The sequence below is a fragment of the Tubulanus polymorphus genome, chromosome 2 (assembly GCF_964204645.1).
Source record: "Tubulanus polymorphus chromosome 2, tnTubPoly1.2, whole genome shotgun sequence".
In the NCBI taxonomy this organism is placed as follows: domain Eukaryota; kingdom Metazoa; phylum Nemertea; class Palaeonemertea; order Tubulaniformes; family Tubulanidae; genus Tubulanus; species Tubulanus polymorphus.
In genome coordinates, this window is record NC_134026.1 from 25,140,226 (window position 1) to 25,164,428 (window position 24,203).

Below are 24,203 nucleotides of genomic sequence, written 5' to 3' on the forward strand. Positions count from 1 at the left end.
TCCTCAAGCTGAAATGTATGATCTCAGTGGCCTTCGGGTGATTTTACTGATAGAAATTCTTATAGAACTTTGTATATACTGATATCTTTCTGTTGTGTTGATAACACGTGATATTTCATTTGCTAACGAACGTATTGGCAACCTGCCTTACAAACACGCGTGTGCGATTCAATTTTTGACCGACCGAATGAAATGTATAAGGTAAGTCTTCTTTGATCTCAACGTCCGGATATTGTCCTCGTATGTCCGCAGCCCCGCAGAGTGCTGCAATAACCATCCCGCATTGAAAAACGTTTTTGCAGTGATCACAAACGTAATCTTGTTTTTGAGTACAGACTACGAAGCAATGATAAAGAAACATCAGTATCCTCAACATAAATTTACCATTAAGGACTAGAATTAAACTGTTGAATTACATTGCTAATTAGTAGATTGTGTGTTGTCTACTAATTGAAAATCAGAACGTCACCACTCGAAATCATCTACTTTTCCATATTCATTCTTCTAATATAAGCTGGATTTCTTTCTCCGAAGCTTTGCGACCTTTTCACTACCCATCGACAATCACACAACAAAAAATGCATTTTGATTTCAAACCTTTGATATCTTTTGGCGGGACGATCAGTCCGCTCCTCGGTCATCAATCATGTTTTAATGACTAGTTCAAATATATATCAATATCTTAAACAAATAGCCGAATTCTTTTACCGCCAACGCTTTGCATACGGCGGTTGCTTTTTATTGTAAAGACGGACACCAAGAAAAGATATTGTATGGATACGGTCAACAATTTGATAGCATACAAGAACTAAGATAAGTGTAAAATCCCACAATAATTGAATGAATGACTAAAAAGTTAATTGAAATATAGAAATATTTCGGGTGGTGGTTTCTACCACCCTTCTTCAGTCTAAAAAGTAGTAATTTTTTCTCTTTTTTAGACTGAAGAAGAACGGTAGAAACCACCCGAAATATTTCGACATTTCAAATAAACTTCTTAGACATTCATTTGATTATTTTGAGATTTTAGGCTTATCGTCTCATCACAGATAATGTGATCAACTGGTTCATTCTTCAAGAACTAGGATAATTCAGTTCAGAGTTTCAGATCTTAGAAGAATATTCGGTGAACTGAGTTTGCTTGTATTCATTCTCTTGGTTCATGTGAAATCCGATACTAAAAAGAAAATCGACTCGCAAATTTTCAAACAAATCAACAATGGCAAGGTGAAATACTTTTTGGTATCAAAACCATGTAAGTTCCAATGCAAGGAAGTTTGTATCGATTAAATACAAAATTTGCGATTTTTGAATTTTCATATCGTATAGTCGTAACATGTGTAAAACGTTTCGAGGGTTCGACGACGAAATGCTAATATTGTTATCATCCACACATCACCACACCTGCTGACTTCATGAATGATTTTACCGGTTAGATAAAAATTTTACGTCGTTATGAATTATCATTTGACCCAACGGAAGGCTTTGTTCAACCGCCGATATATAACTCGGGATATGGTTCAATGATGGCGCAGACCTTAGTTTTTTGTCATCACAATTCGTTATCTCTTCGGGAAAATGGCTAGATCGAGAATTAAAATCGACAAGAATACAGACCCAGGTCACTATACATATCTATATCATATACTCCACATTTATGTGGCTTCATTCATATAGCCTAGGAAATCGTGTGAGGTTTTCGACGTGTTTCTGGTGTTTTATTACTTCCAATGAGTATGTTCTATGTGATATCTTTGTGGTAGTTTTGCTCGTTTTGTTTATATGTACGATATGGCTTCTCGACACAGCTATTTCGCTACAAACCTATTGATCGAAGATGACCAAATATTTTCAAACATAACCAAGCAATAACAGTATTTACTTCTAGATTTATTTCATCGGCCTAGTATGTTTGTTTAGTCATAGTCTTCGCTAATTTTCGCATTTATTAATCATGGACGTCACTAAACAAAATCAAGATGATTAATATTTAAACTCGACTGGATACAAATATTGACTAAAACGAAGAACACCAAGCAAGTGCGGACTCGCCGATATTTCCAGCCTTTTACGGCTTAAGTATTTCCATGTTCAAACATTTTGCCTTGTATAGTTTGCTTTTACGATGTATAATAATATGTGTTTAGGATAAACTCATTGTACAATTAACTCAGTGTTTAAACACAAATGCATTCCTGACCCGCAGATATATGTGTCCCCGGTAACACCGGGAATCACCAGTACCATGCCCGAACTAGTTGTAAACGGTTCATCAGCAACAAAGAATAGCAGGTAAGGATAAACACTTTTTGGTTTTATATTCATAAACTATGTATTCAATTTACGGAAAACACCAGTTGTTCATCGAACAGCTTTATATCTGACTTAATCGATTTAGGGCCTTGCATTTGATCTTCTCTCTCCTCTCTCCAATCTCAGCTTTCCTTATTCTCCCACTGTCATTGGGTGCCTGCGTCTGGCTTTGCAAGGCCCACATGGAAAAGCGTTGTTTGTGCTTCTTTCTCTGTCGTTTTAATTTTTCTCACTGATTTTATATTTCTGCCTTTCTTTGAAACAACTATTGAATTGAAATTGAATTGAATCTACAATTGTAGCTCTATAATTGTACGTATGATATTCCTCGTTGTCTGTATGTTAACCACCATTGAAAAATAGGAAAGGCCAAGTCAAGTGGTGGGATGGTTCAATATACGGATTATGTTAATCCTTCATATGAAAAGCAGTTTATCGATGATTGTCCGAAAACTAAGATTAAACATGCCAAAAATTCTGAATTTCTTTATGTCGAATCTATTTAATGAAACCGCTGTTTTTGATAATCCTCCACGAAGGATAATCTGAAAGTGGTATAAATTCTAGATGTTAAACCGTATAATACACGTATGAACAGATTACAAGCATGTAAATCCTATGAATTGCGCTACGAAATCTCGATGAAAAGACAGTTTACATAAGCGTCTTGACAAGTTTACCCTCCATGATGGGGTATAAATAGAGGCCCGCTAGAGAACAACGGATCTGAACAATCTGATACTAAGCACACATCCACCAAAACCATTTAACAGAAAGTCAACAAAATTCTCTAAAGCAGTCTTATGGTTTTAGACCATTGCGTCGTTCGGAGGCATATAAAAGACATGCATGTCGTTAGGGCACATTTCATTTTATATTTAATTCAGATCGGATTGGAGCTACTGGGGTACGTCTTCGTTGAACGCACTTGCAGGATCAAAACAGGGAATTTATTTGGGGGCTTCATCCCAATTACATATTAGATTCTGAAAGGTTAGTCGGGGAGCTCTCTCGCACCTCCCTCATCGAGTTAAACGTCCTTTGTCTCATTTTCTGCGACATCAGCTTGTCTCTACCTTTTACGGTGGTATATGTTGCCGAACAACTTCACAATTTCTATCTTATCATTGTACAAATATTGCCAGGCATCCTAATGTTTATGCATGAAGCTAATATCAGGTTGAATAAACATATGGCGAATTTTATGCAGCAGCAATAATTATGCGCCATATTTCTCTTTACATTTACCAGAATTGAGAGTCATCAAGTTTAGAAGCAAGGGGTGTTCTCATTTTCCCAGCTGACATCTAAATTCGTAAGTATGCAATAAGACTATAGAGAGATATATAATTCTTCAAGAATTCTCCGACTAACAAATTTCATATCATCAAAATTATATCGCACTCTTCTATTCGAGGGAAGGAGACCATGTCCATTTACACTATGTGGGCAGTATACGTATTTTTTTATTTCCCATATTCTCTCATGCTTATCAGGAAAGCTATCAATCAGTCTCCCCTTCTTAAAACGTGTCATGTTTGAATTCTGTTGCCATGTTCAGTATAAGCTATTATGTGTGCGCATGCGTACATGACCACGTGATTTTATAGACAGATGCCTTTCTGGCCTTTTTCCCAGATCCCGGCTCCCACGCGGCAGACAAAATGAGTCAAGGATTTTAGCGATTCAGAATAGCAACGGATTGCGAATCCTTAAACTGAAAAAACCCATCTGTAATATTGGTCAGATTTAGAATAGTGAGATTTTTTTGTGGAAAATGAGAATAGAGCTGAAAACGGAATCAATGGACGTATACGTTATCTATCTTAAAATTGAAGCTTGATTATGGATTTCAAAAATGGTGGTGAAAATTTTCTAGGTATGAATTAACATGAATTTTGTAAATTCTTGCGATGTATCGTAAACGGTTCTTGTTTTTATTGTTTTTTGCAGTTGCATCTTTAGTTTGATTTAAATGATTTGCATGGCTTCGGGAATATAAGCATAATGCTGTCTAAATCACTTTAGTATTATGCTGCTATTCACGAGACCTATCAAGCTAATTCAAAAAGAAAATTGCGACGTACGTAACTCTCGACAACAGGATACAAAATTTCCCGCCAGTCGAATGACAAAGTTCAACGAGTTGATATCATTTGATTTCCTTACTGTAGGTAAGTGTTACATGAAGAATATTCGTCGGCGTCGTTGAATATATTCATTATTCATAATGAAAAAACTTTATATACTTTTTGATTTACATTTGCATCGTATTTGCTTGTGGTACAGCTTTCGTTTTAGATTGCATGAAATGCTCTCAATCTACTGAAAGTGAAAATCAATCTTTTTGAAATACGAATTCGAAACCGAAACTATTGCGTTTAATTTGGTCTTCAAATCAACAGAAGGATCTATTTGAATCATAACGTAAAGCTTTTTAATGCTATGGTAAATTATCCTTTAGGACAGATATGCGAAATCATTTACCTGTATTTGTGGGTCCTTCTTCAAAAGTCATAAAATGATTAATTACTGATTAGTATGTAACTATGACAACTGGGTCATGTCTATACGTAGAGTACTACGTCACTGCGGACAAATATTGACTGTAGGCATATGACAAATATGATCAGTTGGTAGTTTTGACAAGACCTTAGCCAACAATGCCTATACGAGTACCGGTATATGTCTTAATTTTACGAGTACAGATATTTTCTTTGGCTAATTCAACAAGTTAAAGAATATATTTCATATCACGTGTCTGCTTTTCAGAAGGAAATAGTAAAAGATAGTTTAACTCATCGTTAGTTAACCATTTTTGTCCGATGTTATCCAGATACTCGTTTTGGCTTATTCTACGACATTTAGTTATTTCAGGAAGGACATCGAGAGAGAGGACACGTCATATCCGATACCCCACACATCGAATATTTATTTGGTGCACACTGACAGAGATTTGTCGTTCATTTACAAACGTGAATGAAAAATTTACAGATAGATAATCTCCAAATTATTAGAAATTTAGAATTCATCAATACTTGATCCATTTGAAACAAAATTTGAATGATTATCGATTTGATTATGTAACATAATTTCTATATTGCCTCGTTCAGAGAGAAAGCGCGGAAAATTCATAATAATATGTTAATGCTGTCTGGTAGTGACGCGAGAGTAGGTATAACTGGGCGGAGTGATGATTAAACACCAACCAAGGCGGATGAGATTGGTCATCATCCATCATGAGATGAGATATCGGCACACTGTCAATATTTGGTTACCTTTTCTGCTGGCGATACGAATATCCTATTTTAGACAATTTCCCGTCCAAATGCGCGCTCTTAAGACGCACCTTTTTTGAGATTATTCATTTCATCGCATTCGATCAGGGTGGATTTTTTATTTCTTGTGGAAGTTGTAAAAAGAGATCCAGTTGTATATAGTTGATATATATATAGTTGATCGAGTAATAGTGCTGCAAAATCCAGTTCAGTTTCGAAAAGCTAATTACAGTAAACAGTAAATTGCTTAAGTACAGTCAGTGAGAGATGGAATATCTTATTCATTAACAAGTATTTGATTCATCGTAGCTTAATCTAAATGGATTGATAAAATTGACGACGGTGAGATTTCAACTAACCGCTCACGTTTTGTTGTGTCATAAAGGCTCAATTACCTACGTATTTACTAGAATTGGATTCAATTTTGTGGATTCAAAATTGCAATTCTTTGTATCGTTTTATTCATATTTTCCTATTGATAGTTGGAATAAAATACACACAAAAAATTACTTAGTTTGTTATCAATTTCTTATTCTGTCTAATACATGATATACACTTTTAATCTAGATCAGTCCCGCGAATAGTATTTTAACTTGACCATGTTCCTATGGAAGCTATTGTTCGATGTAAAGATTCAAAGTAAAGCAGATAGAAATTTTACCATGCAGCTCTCTATATGGATTTAGGAAAATTCATTAAAAACAATATTCATTAAGCAAAATTTGTGAATTTTCCCGCTATTTTACGATAAGTCATTGACACGAGCCCCTGCGAAAGGAAACGATGATTTATGTACGCGGAATAATTATCCCCGGAAGTTTTGTAGAATTTGAAAATGTGCCAAAAAAGATAAGAATTGTTTCAGACAAACGGTGTCGTGTTTTTGAGTGTGTATTTGAGTATTTCCTGATTCAACTGGTCATGGTTTGCATACGTCAACAAATAAAGACTAAATTTAGAATATATCCATGTCTTATCTTTGTGATATTCATATTTGTAAACATTATATGACCCTTGTCTGCCATTGTATCGCGGACTTTGCATCACAAAAAGAATCCGTTAAAATGCGTATCAGGTAATGCATGCATAGTAGGCTTTAGCATCTTTGTATTATGGGGCTAAAAAGAATATCATGGAACCTCAGCCACTGAATGCTAGTCTACTCTCTAGTTGCAGTTAACGCAACGAATCTCACCTGCAAGATTTTATATCACATGAAATGCTTCTGCGGCGTTTGACAAGTGTTAAAGGATACGCCAGACGAATTTCTAAAATACAGTAGACTTCGCTCAAGTCGGATCTTTTGGGACCGCAAAAATGTGTCCGGCTTGATGATATTGGATGCTATGTATTTCATATATAGTGTCACAAAAATGATTCAAAAACATCACAGTTGAATGGTTCAGACTTGGGCGGAGTCTACTGTAGTAATCAAGTCTGTCTGTCCATGGCACAAGAAACACAGCTCCACCCCACCCCCAAATCTTCCACGATTCATAAACAGCTGAAGAACGTATCCTACGAAAATAACCTGGATTCATCCAGGGGTGAACCCGAAAATAAAGAACCCATGATCGTACATGCATATTGCAATTTATTTTCTAAGTGTACATATCTAACGTGATACATAAATGGAACTAAATCAAACATCAAAAACATACATTCATTAAGACAATAATAACGTTGGGACGGACGGATAATATTCATAGCATTAAATATTATTACGTGTTTACACAGCTCTTATCAATTTATGGCGACATAAATTTCATTGATTATTTTTTTACAATCTCTTTATCTCATCAATGGAACAATTACTATTAATCTTTCATTCATGGACAAAATGACGCATTTTCCACTCGGTTTATGAACAAAACTTCGAATAGATGAATGACATTCAGGACTACTGAAGAAGAGTCCATTAATTAAATGATGTAGATCTTCGTGCTCAAAACTAATTAACAGACGGTTTTCCTGACAGTTGATCTTGCAGTATCTTGTTATAGTCCGTTATAACATCGTTGACACGTTTAGCAATCGGGCGGTAGTCGCATTCCATAGTCTTAGTGGCAATAACTATCAATTCATCAAGGATAAAGCATTCATATCATAATCACAAATAAACCATTATCATTGAACCATAAAACTACATTAAAGGATACATTCTTTCATGACGAAGTTGTTCTGTTCTAGGTGTTGCCATTTCTTTTCTAGATTTCCAAGCTGTAAATAACGGCAAATTTACGCGACTAAAAACTCCAGTCAACATTTACTATTGGTGGTCGCATTGATAATTAGCTCATTGATGTATTAAAATCGACGCTTTCCAACATACCTGTGTAAAGGTCTCATTTTCGTGTAACGATGCTTTCAAAGCTTCGTACTGATCTGTCAGCTGTTGCATCACCTGCTTGAATGTATCTCTACGTTTCGATAAAGTCACCTTGTCTTCTTGCAATTTCTAGAATAATGTTAGAAAATATATTTTCAATCAACACATCGGATCTTAATCATCGGGCAGTGCCACGACTATAAAACCATTACCTTTCTCTTATTTTCACCATCTTCTCTCAGTTTATTCAGATCGCTGAATGTTTCAACCTCAGATGTCATAGTGTCTATCTTAGTCTTCAATAACTCCAGCTCTGAAGTGATCTTGGACTCTAATTGTTCTACCTTCTGGTAGTCAACTTGTAGTTTTTCATTTTCTGAAAATAATTTTGTAGTACATATAGTAATCCGAGCATGTTTTGAGTCTTGAATGAATGCTCCAATATGAATGATAAAATGCCAATTGAAAACCTCCGGAAAGACCAGTTGTAGTAGCTTCAGATTTCTTCATTTCTTGGGCTTTGAACGCTAAATCTTCTTTCATATTCTGCAGTTCTTTAGGCGTTGGCAAATGAGACACACGAGCCATATTCTGAATATCATCAAGAAAGTTATGTAGATAAGTAGATACAGTATATGTATTGATCCACTATTCTATATTGTAATATGTACATATGTACTTACTCGACTCATGTGTTCCAACAAGGTTGTAACGTTTCCTTCCAAGTCAGACAATCTTTGCTAGGAAATAAAAATAATTTTTTTTTTCATGAAATATATTTTCAATACATGTCTTCTGAAAATATCATAATTTCATCATGCTTACAAATTCTTGTGCTTTGGTTTCTTCAAATGTTTCAAGAAATTCTGGAAAGAAATGCAAGAAAATGTTTAACGTTTTTGAAAGTTGTGTAGGCATATTCACATTGACTGGCTGCGACTCTTACCATTCATAGTTTCTTCCCTTTTCTTCAGTTCTCTGTATTTCTGATTTCTTTCACCTGAACAAATAAATATAGATGTCAAGTTCCGCAAAGGTTTTTGTAGTATTAAGAGCAAATTTAATGTTTACCTTGATTTTCTTCAATGTCCATATCTGTTTGTCTGATCTCCTCTTGCACAGCACTACATTTCTCCCGAATTTCATTTGCCCTGGAATAAATGATTTAAAATATACATCTCTACATTTTGTCCATATGATTACGATGGTAAATTCACACATAAAAAGCTCTTACTGTCTCTCCATGCTGGCTATTTCTTGGTTGTCTTCTTTCACCTGTTTCAACAGTTTCTCCCGTTCTTCAGCAGGTGTGCCACGAGATTGTGTCTCCAAAAGCAATTGATCCCTTTTAGCTTCCAATTCATGAAGTTGCTCATAATATTTCACTGTAACAACGATTAAGAATATCACTCAAAAGAAGCATTCACTACATCTGCATATAAAGCTAAGAAAAAGGTTTTCCCAATTTTACCGGCTTCTTGTTTCACTTGAGAGGCTGACAGTTCCTAGAACAAGAGAAATATGCATATTAACACATGGATTACTTAGATAAACAATTTCCCAAAATATGAAGAAATAGAACATTTCAAACCTCTTCCAAATTTTCCTTGCGAGTTGTCAAAGCATCCAATTCCTGTTGTCCAGTTTCCAACTGTTTAAGCAAATGTTCATTGAGATCTTTCAGTTGCATGTATTTTTGCCGCATTTCAGGTTTCATATTAGCAACTAGGTTGTCTGCCATTCGTTTCTCTTGTTCCAATTCAACTTCAAGTTGTCTTATTTGGTTCTCTTTCCTGAAATTCAATAATTTGAACATCAAAAGCTCCTTACTCAACCATCAATTATTGTAAAATATAACAATATTTCAAGAAATTTTGCTTACTCTTGTTTTTGAGTAAATAATGAATCAAGACTTTTTGCTTCTCTGTCATTCTGAGTTCTTAGCTAAATATCAAGTAAAACGGAAACATATAGCTCAATAAATATACATTACAATAAATATAAATATACATGTAAATGAGCATAAAAGAAATAAAGGTATGGAGTACCTCATCAAAATCCATTTGGACATCTTGAATATCTTCATCTGTATTCAGTTTATCCACCAACTACAAAAGGGAGAATTGTGATTTAGATCCATAGAAAAAGAATATATAGCAAGCTTTACATGATCTGGGATATTTACCGTGTTAAAGTCTCCTAATTCTCCCTGATAGTGCTTCAAATCCGCTGCGAGTTGTTCAGCTCTTCAAATAAAACACAGATAATAAAACATGTTTATACCATATATTCAGATAATGAATAAGAAACGAATCCTCTGTTGAATAGAATTTAATATCTCTAATCGAATAAGAGGTTACTCACGTTTTCTCATAATTCATATAGCTATTGTTTTCATCTTCATATTCCTGGACATCTTTCTTTAACTTCACAACCTCTTGATTCAGTTCAGATATTTTCGACCTAAAAGAAATTTTAGCTACGGTTAAACTGCAAACAAATGATCATAACACCTATGATACAATATTCATTAATTGACCATGTCGCACCTAATTTGTCCAAGATAAAATGTCTTGTCCTGCACTTGTCTCATACGACCTGAAAGATACCGGGTAGTAGAGAAACATTCTAAGAATGATATTTAAAGAAAATCTAGACCTTTCATCATTTTATCATTTAAAAGCATACCCCTTGTTCCAGCTGTCTTCATGCCTGTAAGACCTTGCTGGGTGATTGGTCTGTCTTCTACTGTCAGCTGTGCCCCTAAAGCTGAAAAAAGGATAAAAGAGATGCGTATATTCCAAGCCATCAATTGACATAGAGCAAGGGATATTGGATGCAACCTACCCATTGATCCAGCAGCCAGAGGACCACCCCTTGTTCCTGGAGGTGCCTATAATTAATAGAAAATCATTGTTACAGCTGTATAACTACTCACCTAACAAATTCCTGACTTATTTACTCACTACATAAGGCATAACTGCCTTCGAATTTGAATGATTTTCAACTGATTTATGCAATCCAGCATTCAAAGGCGTTTCAAGTTTTAGAAGATTATTCAGGGGAATAGTAAAAACCATTTCACTCGAACGGTAGGGTACAACAGCCAACTTTTTGGCTGACTGAGGTCGCCGAGCCATTCTGAGAAGACTAATGCTCCCTATAAAGACTTACTGGCAGTAGGTTTAGGGACATTGCCAAATAGGGACGAGCATAGTAATGAAGGTATTACAGGTCAATAAGGATCTATGAACAAGCTTCATTAATCAATCCATATATAGAAATCAATTACAGCCAAATGCTAGTGAGATGAAGGGGTATTGTATGATATCATATTTACCATTCCAGTAGTTAGTCTTGTTGCTGTTCCTGGAGGTCGGGCCATTGTTGCTAAAATACAAGAAACCGATACTGATAGATTGATTACCAAAGCAGCTTGAATTAGGTGGATTTACTTTCCCATCTTTGAAATTTCAAACATCACAAGAACGCTCATCCAAGAGGCTTATTAGTATTGGCCTATGCCAAGACAATGTATGATATGCTGGTATTGAATATGAGAAATACGACGTTGGGTTATATCCTTATATCCTGAGAGGTTGCCAATATGTTCACCTTGGACCACATGCAATAAATTCTTCTTTTTTCTTTTTTTAAAAGGTTAGAAATAAAGTGATAGTAATCAAGCCGATTATGCCTACAACGCTTGTTAATTAATATTATTACTGACCAGATTTTCATCATGGAATTCAACAAATCAAAACTATAAACAATTTACTTATTATTCTTAGACAGTAATAAAAAATGAACCAATTATTCGTAATAATGAAATTAAATTTCGGCTAAAAATTAAGGGAGTGAGGTCCAGCGAGAAGTGGACGTGAGCTGGCGAGACTATTCAATATAAACCCTGTGGCCTGACTGACACCTAACTAAAACAGAAATTAATCACCAAACGAGCCAGCCACCAATAGACCTCAAATAGACCTCTACCAGGCCTTCATCGGTCCGTGATATTGATGATGAGGTTGCCATGGCAACAGTATCATCAAATACTGGACGTCGACATGACTATCACTGATCAGTTGACTTTCTTATACTTTAACGGATCATTCAGGCAATAATACAAGTAACCAAGCTAATCTTTAGTCCATTACAATATTCAAATCTATCTTGCAATCGAAAACGTTCCGTGAATATGACTGTGAGCGTGGAAATAATCATAAAACTTACCGAAATTGACAATTTTCAGATTTTTGAACCCGGAAATGATTGGAATTTGTATGTAAAGGTTAGTTGCAAACCACCAGAGAATGTCAATCGGTTTCGAATCCGAATAATATTGTTTTCAAATAGAGTGTTATTTCATTACACTTAGATACCACTGTTATGCCCACTATTAGTAAAACTAATGAGAGATATACGTTATAAGCGAAACAGCTTTCCTGAGATAATTAGCAAAAAACGAGCAAACTTGGTTACCGGTCTCTATCGTCTGAATGCGCAGGCAACCGGTCTAAAAACGAGCCCGTAGAGACCGGTAACCAGTCTAGTCATTAGTCATTCCGCGAGGCCGATATCCGGCGATTATGGATTACCAGAAAGTTACGAATGGATCATCACTATCAAAATTAACTGAACGATGAATGTCAAGCCATTATTGTCGTCTTCTTGAAATGTTCATGCCGTTGGTTGTGATTATGGCTAAATTAGATGCCATAGGACGCAACAAAGCTATTTATTTATTTCTCATGTTTGTGGATTACCTTGCAAATGTTCACTGTAGTAAGTATATTTTTCATTTATTAGTTTTTAGCTCAGCTGTCAAAAATGTCAAGCCAAGTCGGGTAGTAGAGGCTACTGATACTGATAGATTATATTTTTTTCGAATCTACGTAGCTAGAAAGTGTGGGGAAGGCTTAAATACCATGTACTGTATCAAGCGATTTTCAATGAAAAATTTATGGGCCTAACGTTTTCGGACACTATGCAAGGGCTGGATCCCATTCATTGACTGACATGAAACTTTCCAAATTTTTTAGGTTCAAGCGGGCCCAGTCGGATGAGCGTTATTCGGAACGAATTTCATTACTATGAGACTGTGATACCAGACATATATAACCACCGTCATAGAAGAGATATAAGTCATACGGTAAGTAGTAAGGTTCTCCGAAGCTGTCATTGCCGGTTTTTGATGACAGGCTATTAAAATTTATCCTTATTGTTCCTTCTATCTGAGACTAATATCGTGAAATAGGCTGCATTAGATAACGCTGTTTTTTTAATTTTCAGAGTAAATTTCCAGAAAAAATCAGTATTAGATTCAGTGCCTTTCAAAAAGAATTCGACATACATTTAGAAAAGAATAGAGAACTATTTTCTAATAGTTATATAGAAAAACATTTTACAAATGAAAATGAAGAAGTTTTATATAAACCAGACAATAATGTAAGTATTCAGCTTTATACTGGTTATATTTCATGTAACAAAATTCCTAGTGTTATACCATGTTCAATGGTTACTGTGCTCAACATTCTAAATAGGAATCCCACTTGAAAGATGAAGGAATAAAGTCTTATAAGTTTCCTTATTCAAAGTTTCGAGTAGGCCTTCAATAGTTACCTTCAGGAATATTGATGTTGTGAAAAAATTATGAGATAACAATGATAGTAATTCCGGGATTGTATATATCATACTTTTTTTACAACATAAGTATTCCTGAAAATAACTATTAGAATAGTCGAAACATTGAATAAACCACTATCTCAAGGAAACTTTTTCGACTTAATTTTTCATTCAAACTGTTTTACAGCATGGTTACTAACTAAAATACTTGATTACATATTTATTTTTAGACGTTGACCGACCATTGTTATTATCATGGGAAAATACAGGATAAGCCTAATTCTGTAGTCGCTTTAAGCACATGCGATGGCGTCAAGTGAGTTGAATTTATTTACATTCGAAATGAAGTGTAGATTACAAAGCTAAGAATGTTTATTATTATATGGGGCCATGATTTAGTTCATGGCATTCATTGCTAAAAAGGGAAAACTATTATTACGCATTAAGAAATGAATATTGCGTATGGTATAGGCCTATAGGACTGTTAAATGTATATTGTTCACTTGTACTTGTAAAAATGTGAATGAAGACTTAGGTAGTAGTGATGCATACCCCTGGTAGATTTCAGTCTTCTAGGAATGTTTCAGATTACTTAGATATATCCTCTTTATCGTACTTAGATCTGGTTGTTATAGTACAGTCAGAGATCATGGCGAGTTACTCGCTGTGGTTTAGTAAAGTTTATTAAGCAACTTACTGAGAAAAAGTGGCCATTGCTGTAGGTCTATTATTGTTTAATAATTATAAATTGACAGGTGTTTGTTTCATAAATCATTTTGATCAAGCAGTCTTTAATGATCTCTTATCTGTGAGGTAGTGAGATCTTTGGAAATTTCTTGATAGTGTATTGGTGGCTAGGTTTATGTATATATACAGCACTTGGTTGTTTATCTTTCACCTTGGGTTTAAATTACAGCATAACTCAAGAGTAAAGCTAAGTGTATTGAATGGTTTTTGCGATTATACGGACCTTATAGCAGTTCACACTTTTTCCCATTCACCATAGAAGTAAAGACCTGCTCTCTAAGAATAAATGAGGTCTGAGTCACTATATATCACTGTAAAACAAGTTGTTTGTTAAGTGTAAACTTGTTTAAGACAGATGTTTACTTTAATAATTTGAAAAAATCTCTACAAATGTTAAGAAATGGAGAGTGATTCATATTGAATTGAATTACCCGTATTTCGTTGCAATCTATTTTCTCATAAGATATCTACTGATTAACAGTCATATCACATCTGATGTATGACTATAATTTGATGATTCCTGGAAAAGTGTCGTTACGGCCTCTAACGCTCAGACAATCACAGTATAATTGCCGGTTTTATTATTGGAACTGCTAGTTATACTCATCCATTCCTGTACTTTTATTCGCTGACACTTTATAACTATAGCAGCTGATGAGCCTAGTATGTATTCTAAACTATACTGTTATGCAAGGAAGACTATCTGCTGTGAGTTTCAGCCTGTCTGAATGCTAGCGCTGGGTTTTATTACTTGCTTCGATAAAAATTGAATTTTTACTGCGTATAATTTTTATTTTGTGCCTAGAATGGAACATGTTTCCTTCATAAGATCTATGACTCATTATGATTTATGGGTTATTTCCTTAAGGTCAATTCGACAAAATCCTGCTCTGAAGCTGACCCCCACATTCAGTTAGCTCTGTGCAATTACTCTTTCCATGTACCGTACTTGAGACTCCTCTTCAAAGTTGTTTTATTTCATGGATTATGTGGTTGAATCATGTTAGCATTTACACTCCCAACGAATTTGAGAGCCTAGAAATGCTTAGTACACCAATGACTCAATTCATACTCGTGGCGGAGGCCATATTCTTAAACCATTTGAAATCGTATCGCCCTAAACCACATCGTATCCTGTCGATACTACTAGAGATTGTTCATTTGACATACAGCTCAATTTCAGGCGGTTATCGGATATTTTCCGCGGTAGTTTGATTAACGATATCTCCCTCAAGAGTAGGCGGATACAAGGTCGTTGAGAGTTAATGAGACTGATTTTAAACAGTAGCTCTATTGTATTTTAATCGGAAGTTGGAAACTGACCTTTTTTATCGGACACTTTATATTGTCCAGTTGGGAGTACTAATAATGTTAATGCATGACGATAGCTAACGGCCCATATGTATATGTTGACATTCAAAACTGCTATAAAAATTACTTGACATTTCTCCTGTGGGATCGATGGTATCACAGTTTGTGTTTTTATGTTCTGCGCTGTGATTTAGGATTGCAACTCCCCGTTTTTAGAAACAACGTCATCGCATCAGAAAATAACCTTCCTCTAACTGAAAACTTTTCGCATTTTTATTCCCGTATGTTTCATGTGAGGCTAGGTACAAAGTTCATAGACAATTTTTATGCCCAACCAGTAATTCCCAACCACAAACTTGAAGATCTTCAATAAGAACTCTATAAACATTCTCATTGGAGTTGTCAATGAATTTTTACGTTCCAAATGTTTAGTATAATAGCAATGAAATGTCTAGATCAAATGGTTGATTCCTGGCTTGCTAGGTTCTTGATTCTTTTCCGAAAATCGACTTCAGATTGAATTTTGTAAAACCCCTGTTTTCATTATGATACCAATGTGACAAAAATGTGACAAAAAAACACCGTATTTTAGAGAGTAGATACGTATAGAAAATGTCTGTTATACTTCAAGTCTGGCGACACATTCTGCTAATTGTCCGCCTGTCATTATCTAACAATCGGCATATTGTGAAATTTCAGTGGTTATATTGATGACGGTAGCGGCGTTTATTACATTCATCAAGATAGCAATTATTCTTATAATCAAACACATTTCATCTTCCGTCATGAGGATATGAAAAGCGGAGACTGGAAATGTGGTAAGTTTAACGGGTGTTGATTTCGTGTTAGATACACGTTGAATTATCGTGAGAAATGAACCACAGTTTTCATAGTTCGGCTGCGGCTACAGCTTTGATGATGCCAACGAAAAGCGAATGATAACGATGCTTTGATGATTGCTTCTGTGGCATGAATATCAAATATTTTTTTAGAGTTTTTATGGATCTGCTGCTAGTATCAATATTTGTTTTTTCTTTTTTATCATAATTAAACAATTTTACAAAAGAAAGATTGCAAATTTTACTGGCATCAGTGCAATAACGCCACTGATTAATAGTATTTTATTTCCTCATCGTGAAATGGTATCGAGATATTTAGGTTGATGAAAGTGTTCTATGAAATCCATTGTTTTTATATCCTGGATAATATCTTCCTGTTAGCATTTAAAGCAGGATGAAAATTCGAATTACTCTGCAATATTATCCGACTTTTGTGCAATTTTGTATGAATTATTCACATGATTCTTTAGATAGTCGAATTATGCAAATGGAATTCAATGGATAATTTGTAAATCATTCAATTTCAAGCCCAAAATTTGGCGAATTGTGTATGAAATATTTACAAATAACAAGTTTAGTTCCGGTTTCCATTCAGCTCTTAATCATCCCATATGCTGGAAATACAGTAATTTTTAATACAGATACATTGCCTGATTGAAATTCAGAGCACGGGATAGGTCTTACCCACAATCATTTTTAATGTTCGTTCTATGCAATCTTTCAGGTACAGAAGATGCGCATACTTTCATAGACAATATAAATCATCATAAAAGGGTTAGTATTAGACATGTGTTTATGTAAAACAATAGGTAATTCACAATGCTACATTAACAGAAGGAGTAAACTAAAAATACTATTATCCATCTACAAAAAGAAGTCTGTATTCTGTGCCTTCAATATTAAATCACTACATTATGATCACACTGTAATGTAATATATAATGATCTAGAGTTAATAATCTAGATATGATAATAGAGTTTTTTTTCTTACTTCTGCAGTTAAAACGCAGTATTCATGGCCCTTACGATGCAAATGCGAAAACACGCTATGTGGAATTATACGTAGTGAATGACAAAAGACAGGCAAGTTTTGGTAGACAGTGAAAAGTATCATTGATGTACCATATCATTGGTATACCAATGAACGTATAAACTAGGCCTAAACTCTAGTTCATCTGTCCAACATGGTATACCATACCCGGTAATTGTATTATTTTAACAACAACTTAATTGTTTTTAATTGTTCACTTGTAAATCATCTCATTGCAGGCCTATAACACGGTATATAGGTCTGTAGTCTATTCAGACTGAGGAACATAAGATGTATTTTCCGTTCTAATTTAGTTTGATGCGATGAATAGGGATTTATATGCAACAAGGAGAAGAGCCCAGGATATAATCAATGTTGTCAATGCTGTAAGTTGAATTTTGAAATAAAAATAGTGGAGTCGTGTAAGATATAAATCACTTGCTGTTATAAATGCTTATTATTCCAAATGCTTAACCTATTATTATAAATGCTTATTATTAGGATTTTTTTTACTTTTCAGCTCTATCGGCCCTTGAATATGTATATAGCTTTAGTTGGCGTTGAAACCTGGTCATATTCAGATCGGATTATAGTTTCAACTGTAGCCGAAGACACAATGAATCATTTCCTGGAATATCGAAAACGTCACATCAATACAAAACACCGTAATGACAATTCACAGTTATTAACGTAAGGGTTCCGGTGAAATGTCATTTTGAGGCATCACTTTCCACTTCAGATCTTTTGCAAAGTTTATTCTGAGGATTATTTATTCCACTTGTCAACTCTTTATGTTGTACTTTCAGAGGTTATTCGTTTAAAGATGGTGTTGTTGGAAAAGCAGTGAAAGGCCCAATTTGTACTTATCAGTATTCAGGAGGTGTTAACGTTGTAATTATATTTTAACGTATTTTCCCTGCCTTTCACTCTTCTAGTATTAATGTTATTAATTCATTCAAATCCGATTATGCTCATTTTATCTGTCAGTAGACACCATCCGAAAGTTCTATCTGTCTGAAGAAGTGAATATATTTACTTATTCTAGGACCATCATGGATCTTTAGGCCCTGTCAGTACCACAGTCGCTCACGAGATGGGCCATAATTTTGGTATGGAACATGATACAGGAGCGTGTAAATGTGATGATACACGTTGTATTATGGCTTCGACTAGCGGGTATGAAAAAACGTCCATCAATGAATATTATTGGATGATTAGAAAACTTGTTGAAATTGATAGTTGCGTCACTCATATTCTGAAATTTGTAGCGGAACGAACCCTCGTCACTGGTCATCCTGTTCTAAGCAATACCTCGCCGATGCATTTGAAGTCGGAATGGATTATTGTCTGCGCAATAAGCCCGAAAAACTTAATGCGCCGCCGTTATGTGGAAATGGATTTGTTGAGGAGGGAGAGCAATGTGATTGTGGAACTGTAGAAGTGAGTATGCTACTGTAAGGCATCACAACGCATTCTGAATTGAAAGTCAAGTATTGTATGTGTGTGTTATTTATATTCAGCTCTGTACGAATAACTGCTGTAACGCAACGACATGTTTGCTACAACCTCAGGCTCAATGCGCAACAGGTGCTTGCTGCGACAAAAAGACATGCAAGGTAAGTACCGGTGAATTCATTTTCATTCCATTTGACTAGTATTGTAATTACTTGTACTTATCGTGAAACGAAATTTCCAGTTGATGCCAAGATCAACCGTATGTCGTGAAGTCAATGGCGAATGTGATTTACCAGAATATTGCGATGGTAAAGGGGAATATTGTCCTGTTGATGTTTACAAAGCTAATGGTTTGCCCTGCAAGAATGACCTAGCATACTGCTATAATGGCACGTGTCCAACTCATGATAGTCAGTGTAAGTTGCTGTGGGGAAATACCGGCTCGGTTTCACCTTCGATCTGCTTCTCAAGCCTGAACAAAGAAGGCATTGCTAATGGCAATTGCGGATTCCATTGGGACAGTGTATCATTTTCAAGATGTGCTACTGAGTAAGTATACAAATATTTTGAACTGAGCACCAGAAGTTTGCACACGTAGTGATAATGAATTGATAATCTGAATATATTATAGGCTTTTCAAAATATTGTTGTTTTTTAAGGGATGTTATGTGTGGTATGCTTCACTGTGATCATCGTAATGAGAAACTGATGTTTTGGAAAAAGACATTTGTGTATTTAATGGGAGATACATTTCTGGGTCGGGGCAGTCGACGCATTGCGTGTAAATATGCGATACTCGATGTTGGTTTGGATATGCCTGACCCCGGGATGACTCCATCAGGGACGAAGTGCGGTGAAGAGAAGGTAAGCATAGATTAGAATATTAGGGGAATTTTTCTGATAGTTTGTGACAAAATCTACATTGTCACTCATCTCCTGATATTGTAGTATCTTTAAAGCTCTTAAAATCTATGCTTCCTTTCAGTTGTGTGTCAACCATAAATGTCAATCATTTGAAGCGCTGAACTATACAGATTGCCCTTTCAACTGCAGCAATAATGGGGTATGTAGTGTTTAACTAATTTATAGCCAACGGTAGGCTATTGCATTCACTTTCTGTTATTCTGGATAATTTCATTGCCATGAACATGTTATTTCTGTTCAGGTATGCAATAGTAATCGTCATTGCCACTGTGATCCAGGCTATGGTTACCCATACTGTAATGTTGCCGGTGATGGTGGCAGCCAAGACAGCGGACCTGCAGGGCTCGCAGGTAATGTGATGATAATTCTTAATCTCGATTTAATACCAGTGTCGTAAATTGTTTGTATGATATTCGCATGTTGCGGTTAGGTTAGGTATATATATATATATAAAGTGACAGTAAATCTATTACAGAAAATGTAACAACAGTTGTACCTAGTACAACTACTCCTGATTTAGATTCAGATGAAGGTAATTGTGGGATGTTATTCACACATGCGCGCACAATATAACATATTCACTATCACATTATTTCCAAGTAATTTTAAACGTGATTTGAATGATATAACATCGAAGCAGTAATAGAATATGCTAATTCATTATCCCTCACAAATTGAATGCTTGTTGGGCTTTCATGTTAATACATATTATGATTGATGTACCAGTACATATTGATATAATATGGGTTGCTTCCATCCCTTAATGGCATATATACCTTATTTACACTGAATGTGCCTTCTAACATATCAAAGAAGATAGAGTAGTGTTTCTCTTTGCTAAGAAGTTAAGATATTACATGAACCTAACTCACCGTATTGGCCAACTCGAATTAATAGATTGACATTTTAGTATTACCTGGTATGATGTACTGTATTTTTCTTTCACTAAAATCTTTCCTTCTTATTGTTTTTAGGAAGTAAGTCCTTACTTATTGGCATGTTGGTTCTATTTCTCTTGATTCTACCATTGCTCGCTGTGATAAGCTTCTTTGCTTATCGTAATAGAGAAGCATTGAAACGCTACTGGCAAAACAGATCACAGAAATATTTGTAAGTATCTGAAGGTTGATTTTTGTATAATCCTCACCTGTTTAGAAATTTTGATGCATCCTGCCTTGTTTCAGATCTACTTCAAACAATAAGCCTTCAGCAAAAGGATCTGTACCGAAGGTCAACTTCAGACCACACCCAAAATCTTCCGGTGGACAGAAACCTGTACAAAGAACTCAGAGTATGGTTGGAAGAGAAATATCAACTCCAGTACTACAGAGTAGTACTATGGATTATAACAATAAACCTGTAAATTTTAGTCATTCAGCACACATTCCAGATATTTCGCGTCCAATGCCAGCTCGTACGGCGCCCCCTCCACCTGGAGGACAAAGAGGACCCAGTCAACAAAGTGGGATAAAGAATTCACAGCTTCATAGCGCTAGCTTAAACAGCCGGCCACAAAGACCACCTCCGATCAAGCATCTGCAGGGAGAGGATGCTCCTGCGTATCAAAATATTCCGAGACCACCACGCAATTTAAAATCGGGGCATATATCTCTAAATCTAGAGAGTTTACCTGAATCTGAACTCAGCCATGACCCTGTAGTTTATCAACCTCCACCACGACCACCGCGAGTGCAATCACTGAACTACAAAAATAACAGTTCACGAGTGAAAGAACTGAGAGAAATGTTTGGTGGGGCAACAGCTGCAAACTATGAAAATACAGACTTTAATCAAAGACCCAGTATTCCTGCTAAACCCAAAGTACCGGCTAAATATGATTCCACATGTTAAGGGCTTAAAGTTAGTTTCCAGATTTTCACCCCAAATCTGAAGTAAGATTGTGCTTTTTGCTGGATTTGCATGCATTTTTATGTCGATCCTGTTAATGAGGTTGTACTTTGATCGGGATGTATATATAAAAAGTTGCATCTTAATAGCCTTGTATGTGACTGGTACAGATCTAGAATAGGGGCCTTAGTTCTCCAGGGGCTGCTACTCAGAATAAGTGCATTTATTTCAACAATAATTAAAACCTCTCTTTTTTTTAAGTGCAAAAAGTTGAATCCAATCAATGTATTTATGCCTGCATGAAGACGATTGAGGGTTGTTTTACAATGTGATAGAATTATGCCTAATGTGAGTTAGCTGCAATTGTAGCTATGAAATTAAAGTTGATATTATAATGTATCTGTGGATTGGTCTAGTGCTATAGACCTTTCGTTAACTGCAATTGTGTATTTCTTCAATAGACATGCTTTATGAAAAATACCTATCCGTTCTTCTCTACTAAAAAGCCCAATTGAGTGCAATACATATTTCTGAGAATGATTGTTGTAGGTAAACAAAATTGAACAATAACATTATTTTAGTTGTTCTGTCGATACATTGCTTAGCTCTTCCATTTTGTTTTACACAACGGCAGCCTGCTTCCTTTTAGATATTCTTTTTTATTTCATTTTACCGGTAATATCTGCAAATTTTAATGCATATTCTACTATACATAATGATATCTTTCTCAATCATGTGCACTTGTGTTCTGGTATTATTGTTTTTAGCCCACTAAGGATTGTCCTTCCAGCGGACTTTTGCATTCACTTTTCGTCTGACTGTCCGTAGATGGAATCCAGTTATTTTGGGAATTTTTGCAAGGCGTAGACTTCAATCGATTATCTTGATATTCAGTTTATACAGGTACATGCACCCTAGACACATCTGCAGCCCAAAAACCTGCTAGATCAGAATCAAAATTGATGACTTTCACTGACAGCCATTATTGTCCACAATTGCGTTGCATCACAAGGCCGACCTACGCCCGGCTTAAGTAAATCATAACATGTTCTATGATTGCGCGAGTTTCAATGACATAAGTTTCTGTATTCCTAGGGGTCATTGAATAGCGGAATATTGTCAGATTGCTAAGCATTTCACCAAGTGGACATGGTGATCCTGGTCCCTAGTTTATGTACATATTATATTCTGTTTTTAAGAACAATACCTTATAATTTGATCATAACGTTCAATTATTAATACCGGTATTTTATAGTACCATCAATAAAATGATTATTTCTCAGATCTCTCTAAGCTCTATAATCCAATTTGAGTACTTGCTCGATACATGTACACATGTATTGATAGTTTTTTCTCATAATTTTGTATGAATTACTAGATCATAATAATCTAGAAAAATATAATAAAGAAGGCGCTGATGTAAAATCTGAAAGTTGATAATGATATTGGATATAGCAGGGTTTGGATTTGTGCATTATTTTTCTGTTGACTTTTTAATTAGTTATAGTTTGTTCTGAGTATCGAATTTAAAGCATAATATTGTAAATTGTTGTGGAAATGTTTTCCTTCTTCAATCTGCTTATAAAAACAGTATAATTTTCTAGGGAATTATTTTTCAACTGCCGCCTGGAATACTCATGGTATGATTCACATGAATGTGCATTCTTTCCTGTTCACTTATTTTTTGACAATCATTTTCATATTTTTAAAGATTTGCTGAACGAGATTCACTATTTGTTGTTTTACGACTTGTTTACAACTTTTGATTTGTTTATTGATTTGTCTTTCTGTCAATTTGAAATTACCGGGTAGGGTAGTTACCCCAAACACTTTTTCATTTGAGGCTCATTTCAAAATAACAACTGGTAATTAGACCTACTAGAATGTAGTACCAGCACTCGTTTTTTCGAAAGTATGATTTGTAAAATGATTATTTTTTCAACAGAGATTTGAAAAATTTGTGAATAAATATTAGAACAATGGTATGTCTGTGATTGGTCTCATTTTTGGGCATGATTAGTTTAGTTTTCACTTGTAAACCATTTATTTTATCGCGTATTATGTTAGGATACAATTGATGGAAACATTGTTACACGATTAGGTTATCAACTATAATAATTTTATGTCTTTCTAAAATGATAGATCATAGTGATGTTTCGAAATTGTATTGTAGTGTGCATATTTTATAAGATAGAAAATATACTCCGATAATTTACAAATAGCTTTGTGTTACTATTTTATCTATGTTTTTTTCTTAGAAAGCAGAAACCGATAAGTCCTTGTAAATGTGGATATATATTTTGACCATTCCATATGTAAGTCCGATTCCGTGTTTTAGTTTCTATTTTTATGCAAACTCTTCAAGGTCGCGGACCCAGAAATAAATTCAAATTTTAGCGGAGAGAATTTCGGAGTTCGATTCAAATATTGTATTCAAAGTACGTATTTATTCATCTAATGCCTGTCACTAAATGAGATTTGATGACTACCCTAACCAAACTGTAA

The 24,203-nt window shown here is 35.1% G+C and overlaps 2 protein-coding genes across 5 annotated transcripts; one reads left to right on the plus strand and one right to left on the minus strand.

Annotated features, from left to right (window-relative positions):
- Positions 1-7,210: 7,210 nt before the first annotated feature.
- LOC141899874 (intraflagellar transport protein 74 homolog) lies at positions 7,211-14,169 on the minus strand. Of its 2 annotated transcripts, none has more exons than XM_074786472.1 (21): positions 14,098-14,169; positions 11,261-11,310; positions 10,768-10,813; positions 10,609-10,689; positions 10,470-10,518; positions 10,285-10,383; positions 10,106-10,166; positions 9,969-10,028; positions 9,803-9,864; positions 9,512-9,713; positions 9,392-9,425; positions 9,155-9,305; positions 8,992-9,071; positions 8,867-8,920; positions 8,746-8,786; positions 8,604-8,660; positions 8,391-8,511; positions 8,133-8,296; positions 7,924-8,049; positions 7,751-7,811; positions 7,211-7,664 (listed from the first exon to the last, which is right to left on the minus strand). In XM_074786472.1, exons 2-21 carry the CDS (start codon positions 11,303-11,305, stop codon positions 7,543-7,545), a joined length of 1,716 nt encoding a protein of 571 aa, XP_074642573.1. In that variant the 5' UTR covers positions 11,306-11,310; positions 14,098-14,169; the 3' UTR covers positions 7,211-7,542. The 2 variants fall into 2 exon arrangements, with proteins under 2 accessions (XP_074642573.1, XP_074642572.1); XM_074786471.1 differs by lacking the exon at positions 14,098-14,169 and adding an exon at positions 12,154-12,197.
- On the plus strand, positions 12,519-23,919 carry LOC141899870 (zinc metalloproteinase-disintegrin-like MTP8). Of its 3 annotated transcripts, XM_074786462.1 has the most exons (20): positions 12,519-12,705; positions 12,963-13,072; positions 13,213-13,368; positions 13,776-13,861; positions 16,303-16,421; positions 17,167-17,216; positions 17,441-17,524; positions 17,786-17,857; positions 17,992-18,161; positions 18,278-18,362; positions 18,517-18,647; positions 18,740-18,911; positions 18,992-19,087; positions 19,168-19,475; positions 19,586-19,790; positions 19,912-19,989; positions 20,092-20,200; positions 20,326-20,382; positions 20,825-20,960; positions 21,035-23,919. In XM_074786462.1, exons 1-20 carry the CDS (start codon positions 12,567-12,569, stop codon positions 21,699-21,701), a joined length of 3,030 nt encoding a protein of 1,009 aa, XP_074642563.1. In that variant the 5' UTR covers positions 12,519-12,566; the 3' UTR covers positions 21,702-23,919. The 3 variants fall into 3 exon arrangements, with proteins under 3 accessions (XP_074642563.1, XP_074642564.1, XP_074642565.1); XM_074786463.1 differs by lacking the exon at positions 20,326-20,382; XM_074786464.1 differs by lacking the exons at positions 12,519-12,705; positions 12,963-13,072; positions 13,213-13,368; positions 13,776-13,861 and adding an exon at positions 14,874-14,955.
- The last annotated feature ends 284 nt before the right edge of the window (positions 23,920-24,203 follow it).

What these genes read in the sequence shown, in the direction of transcription:
- LOC141899870 (XM_074786462.1), top strand. Translation starts at nt 12,567, where the DNA reads ATGTCAAGCCATTATTGTCGTCTTCTTGAAATGTTCATGCCGTTGGTT. An exon ending in GTGATTGTGGAACTGTAGAA is followed by an intron (nt 18,912 to 18,991) that starts GTGAGTATGCTA and finishes ATTTATATTCAG; the next exon opens with CTCTGTACGAATAACTGCTG. An exon ending in GCGACAAAAAGACATGCAAG is followed by an intron (nt 19,088 to 19,167) that starts GTAAGTACCGGT and finishes CGAAATTTCCAG; the next exon opens with TTGATGCCAAGATCAACCGT.
- LOC141899874 (XM_074786472.1), bottom strand. Translation starts at nt 11,305, where the DNA reads ATGGCCCGACCTCCAGGAACAGCAACAAGACTAACTACTGGAATG. An exon ending in TTATTTACTCAAAAACAAGA is followed by an intron (nt 9,714 to 9,802) that starts GTAAGCAAAATT and finishes ATTGAATTTCAG; the next exon opens with GAAAGAGAACCAAATAAGAC. An exon ending in AAACCAAAGCACAAGAATTT is followed by an intron (nt 8,661 to 8,745) that starts GTAAGCATGATG and finishes TTTATTTCCTAG; the next exon opens with CAAAGATTGTCTGACTTGGA.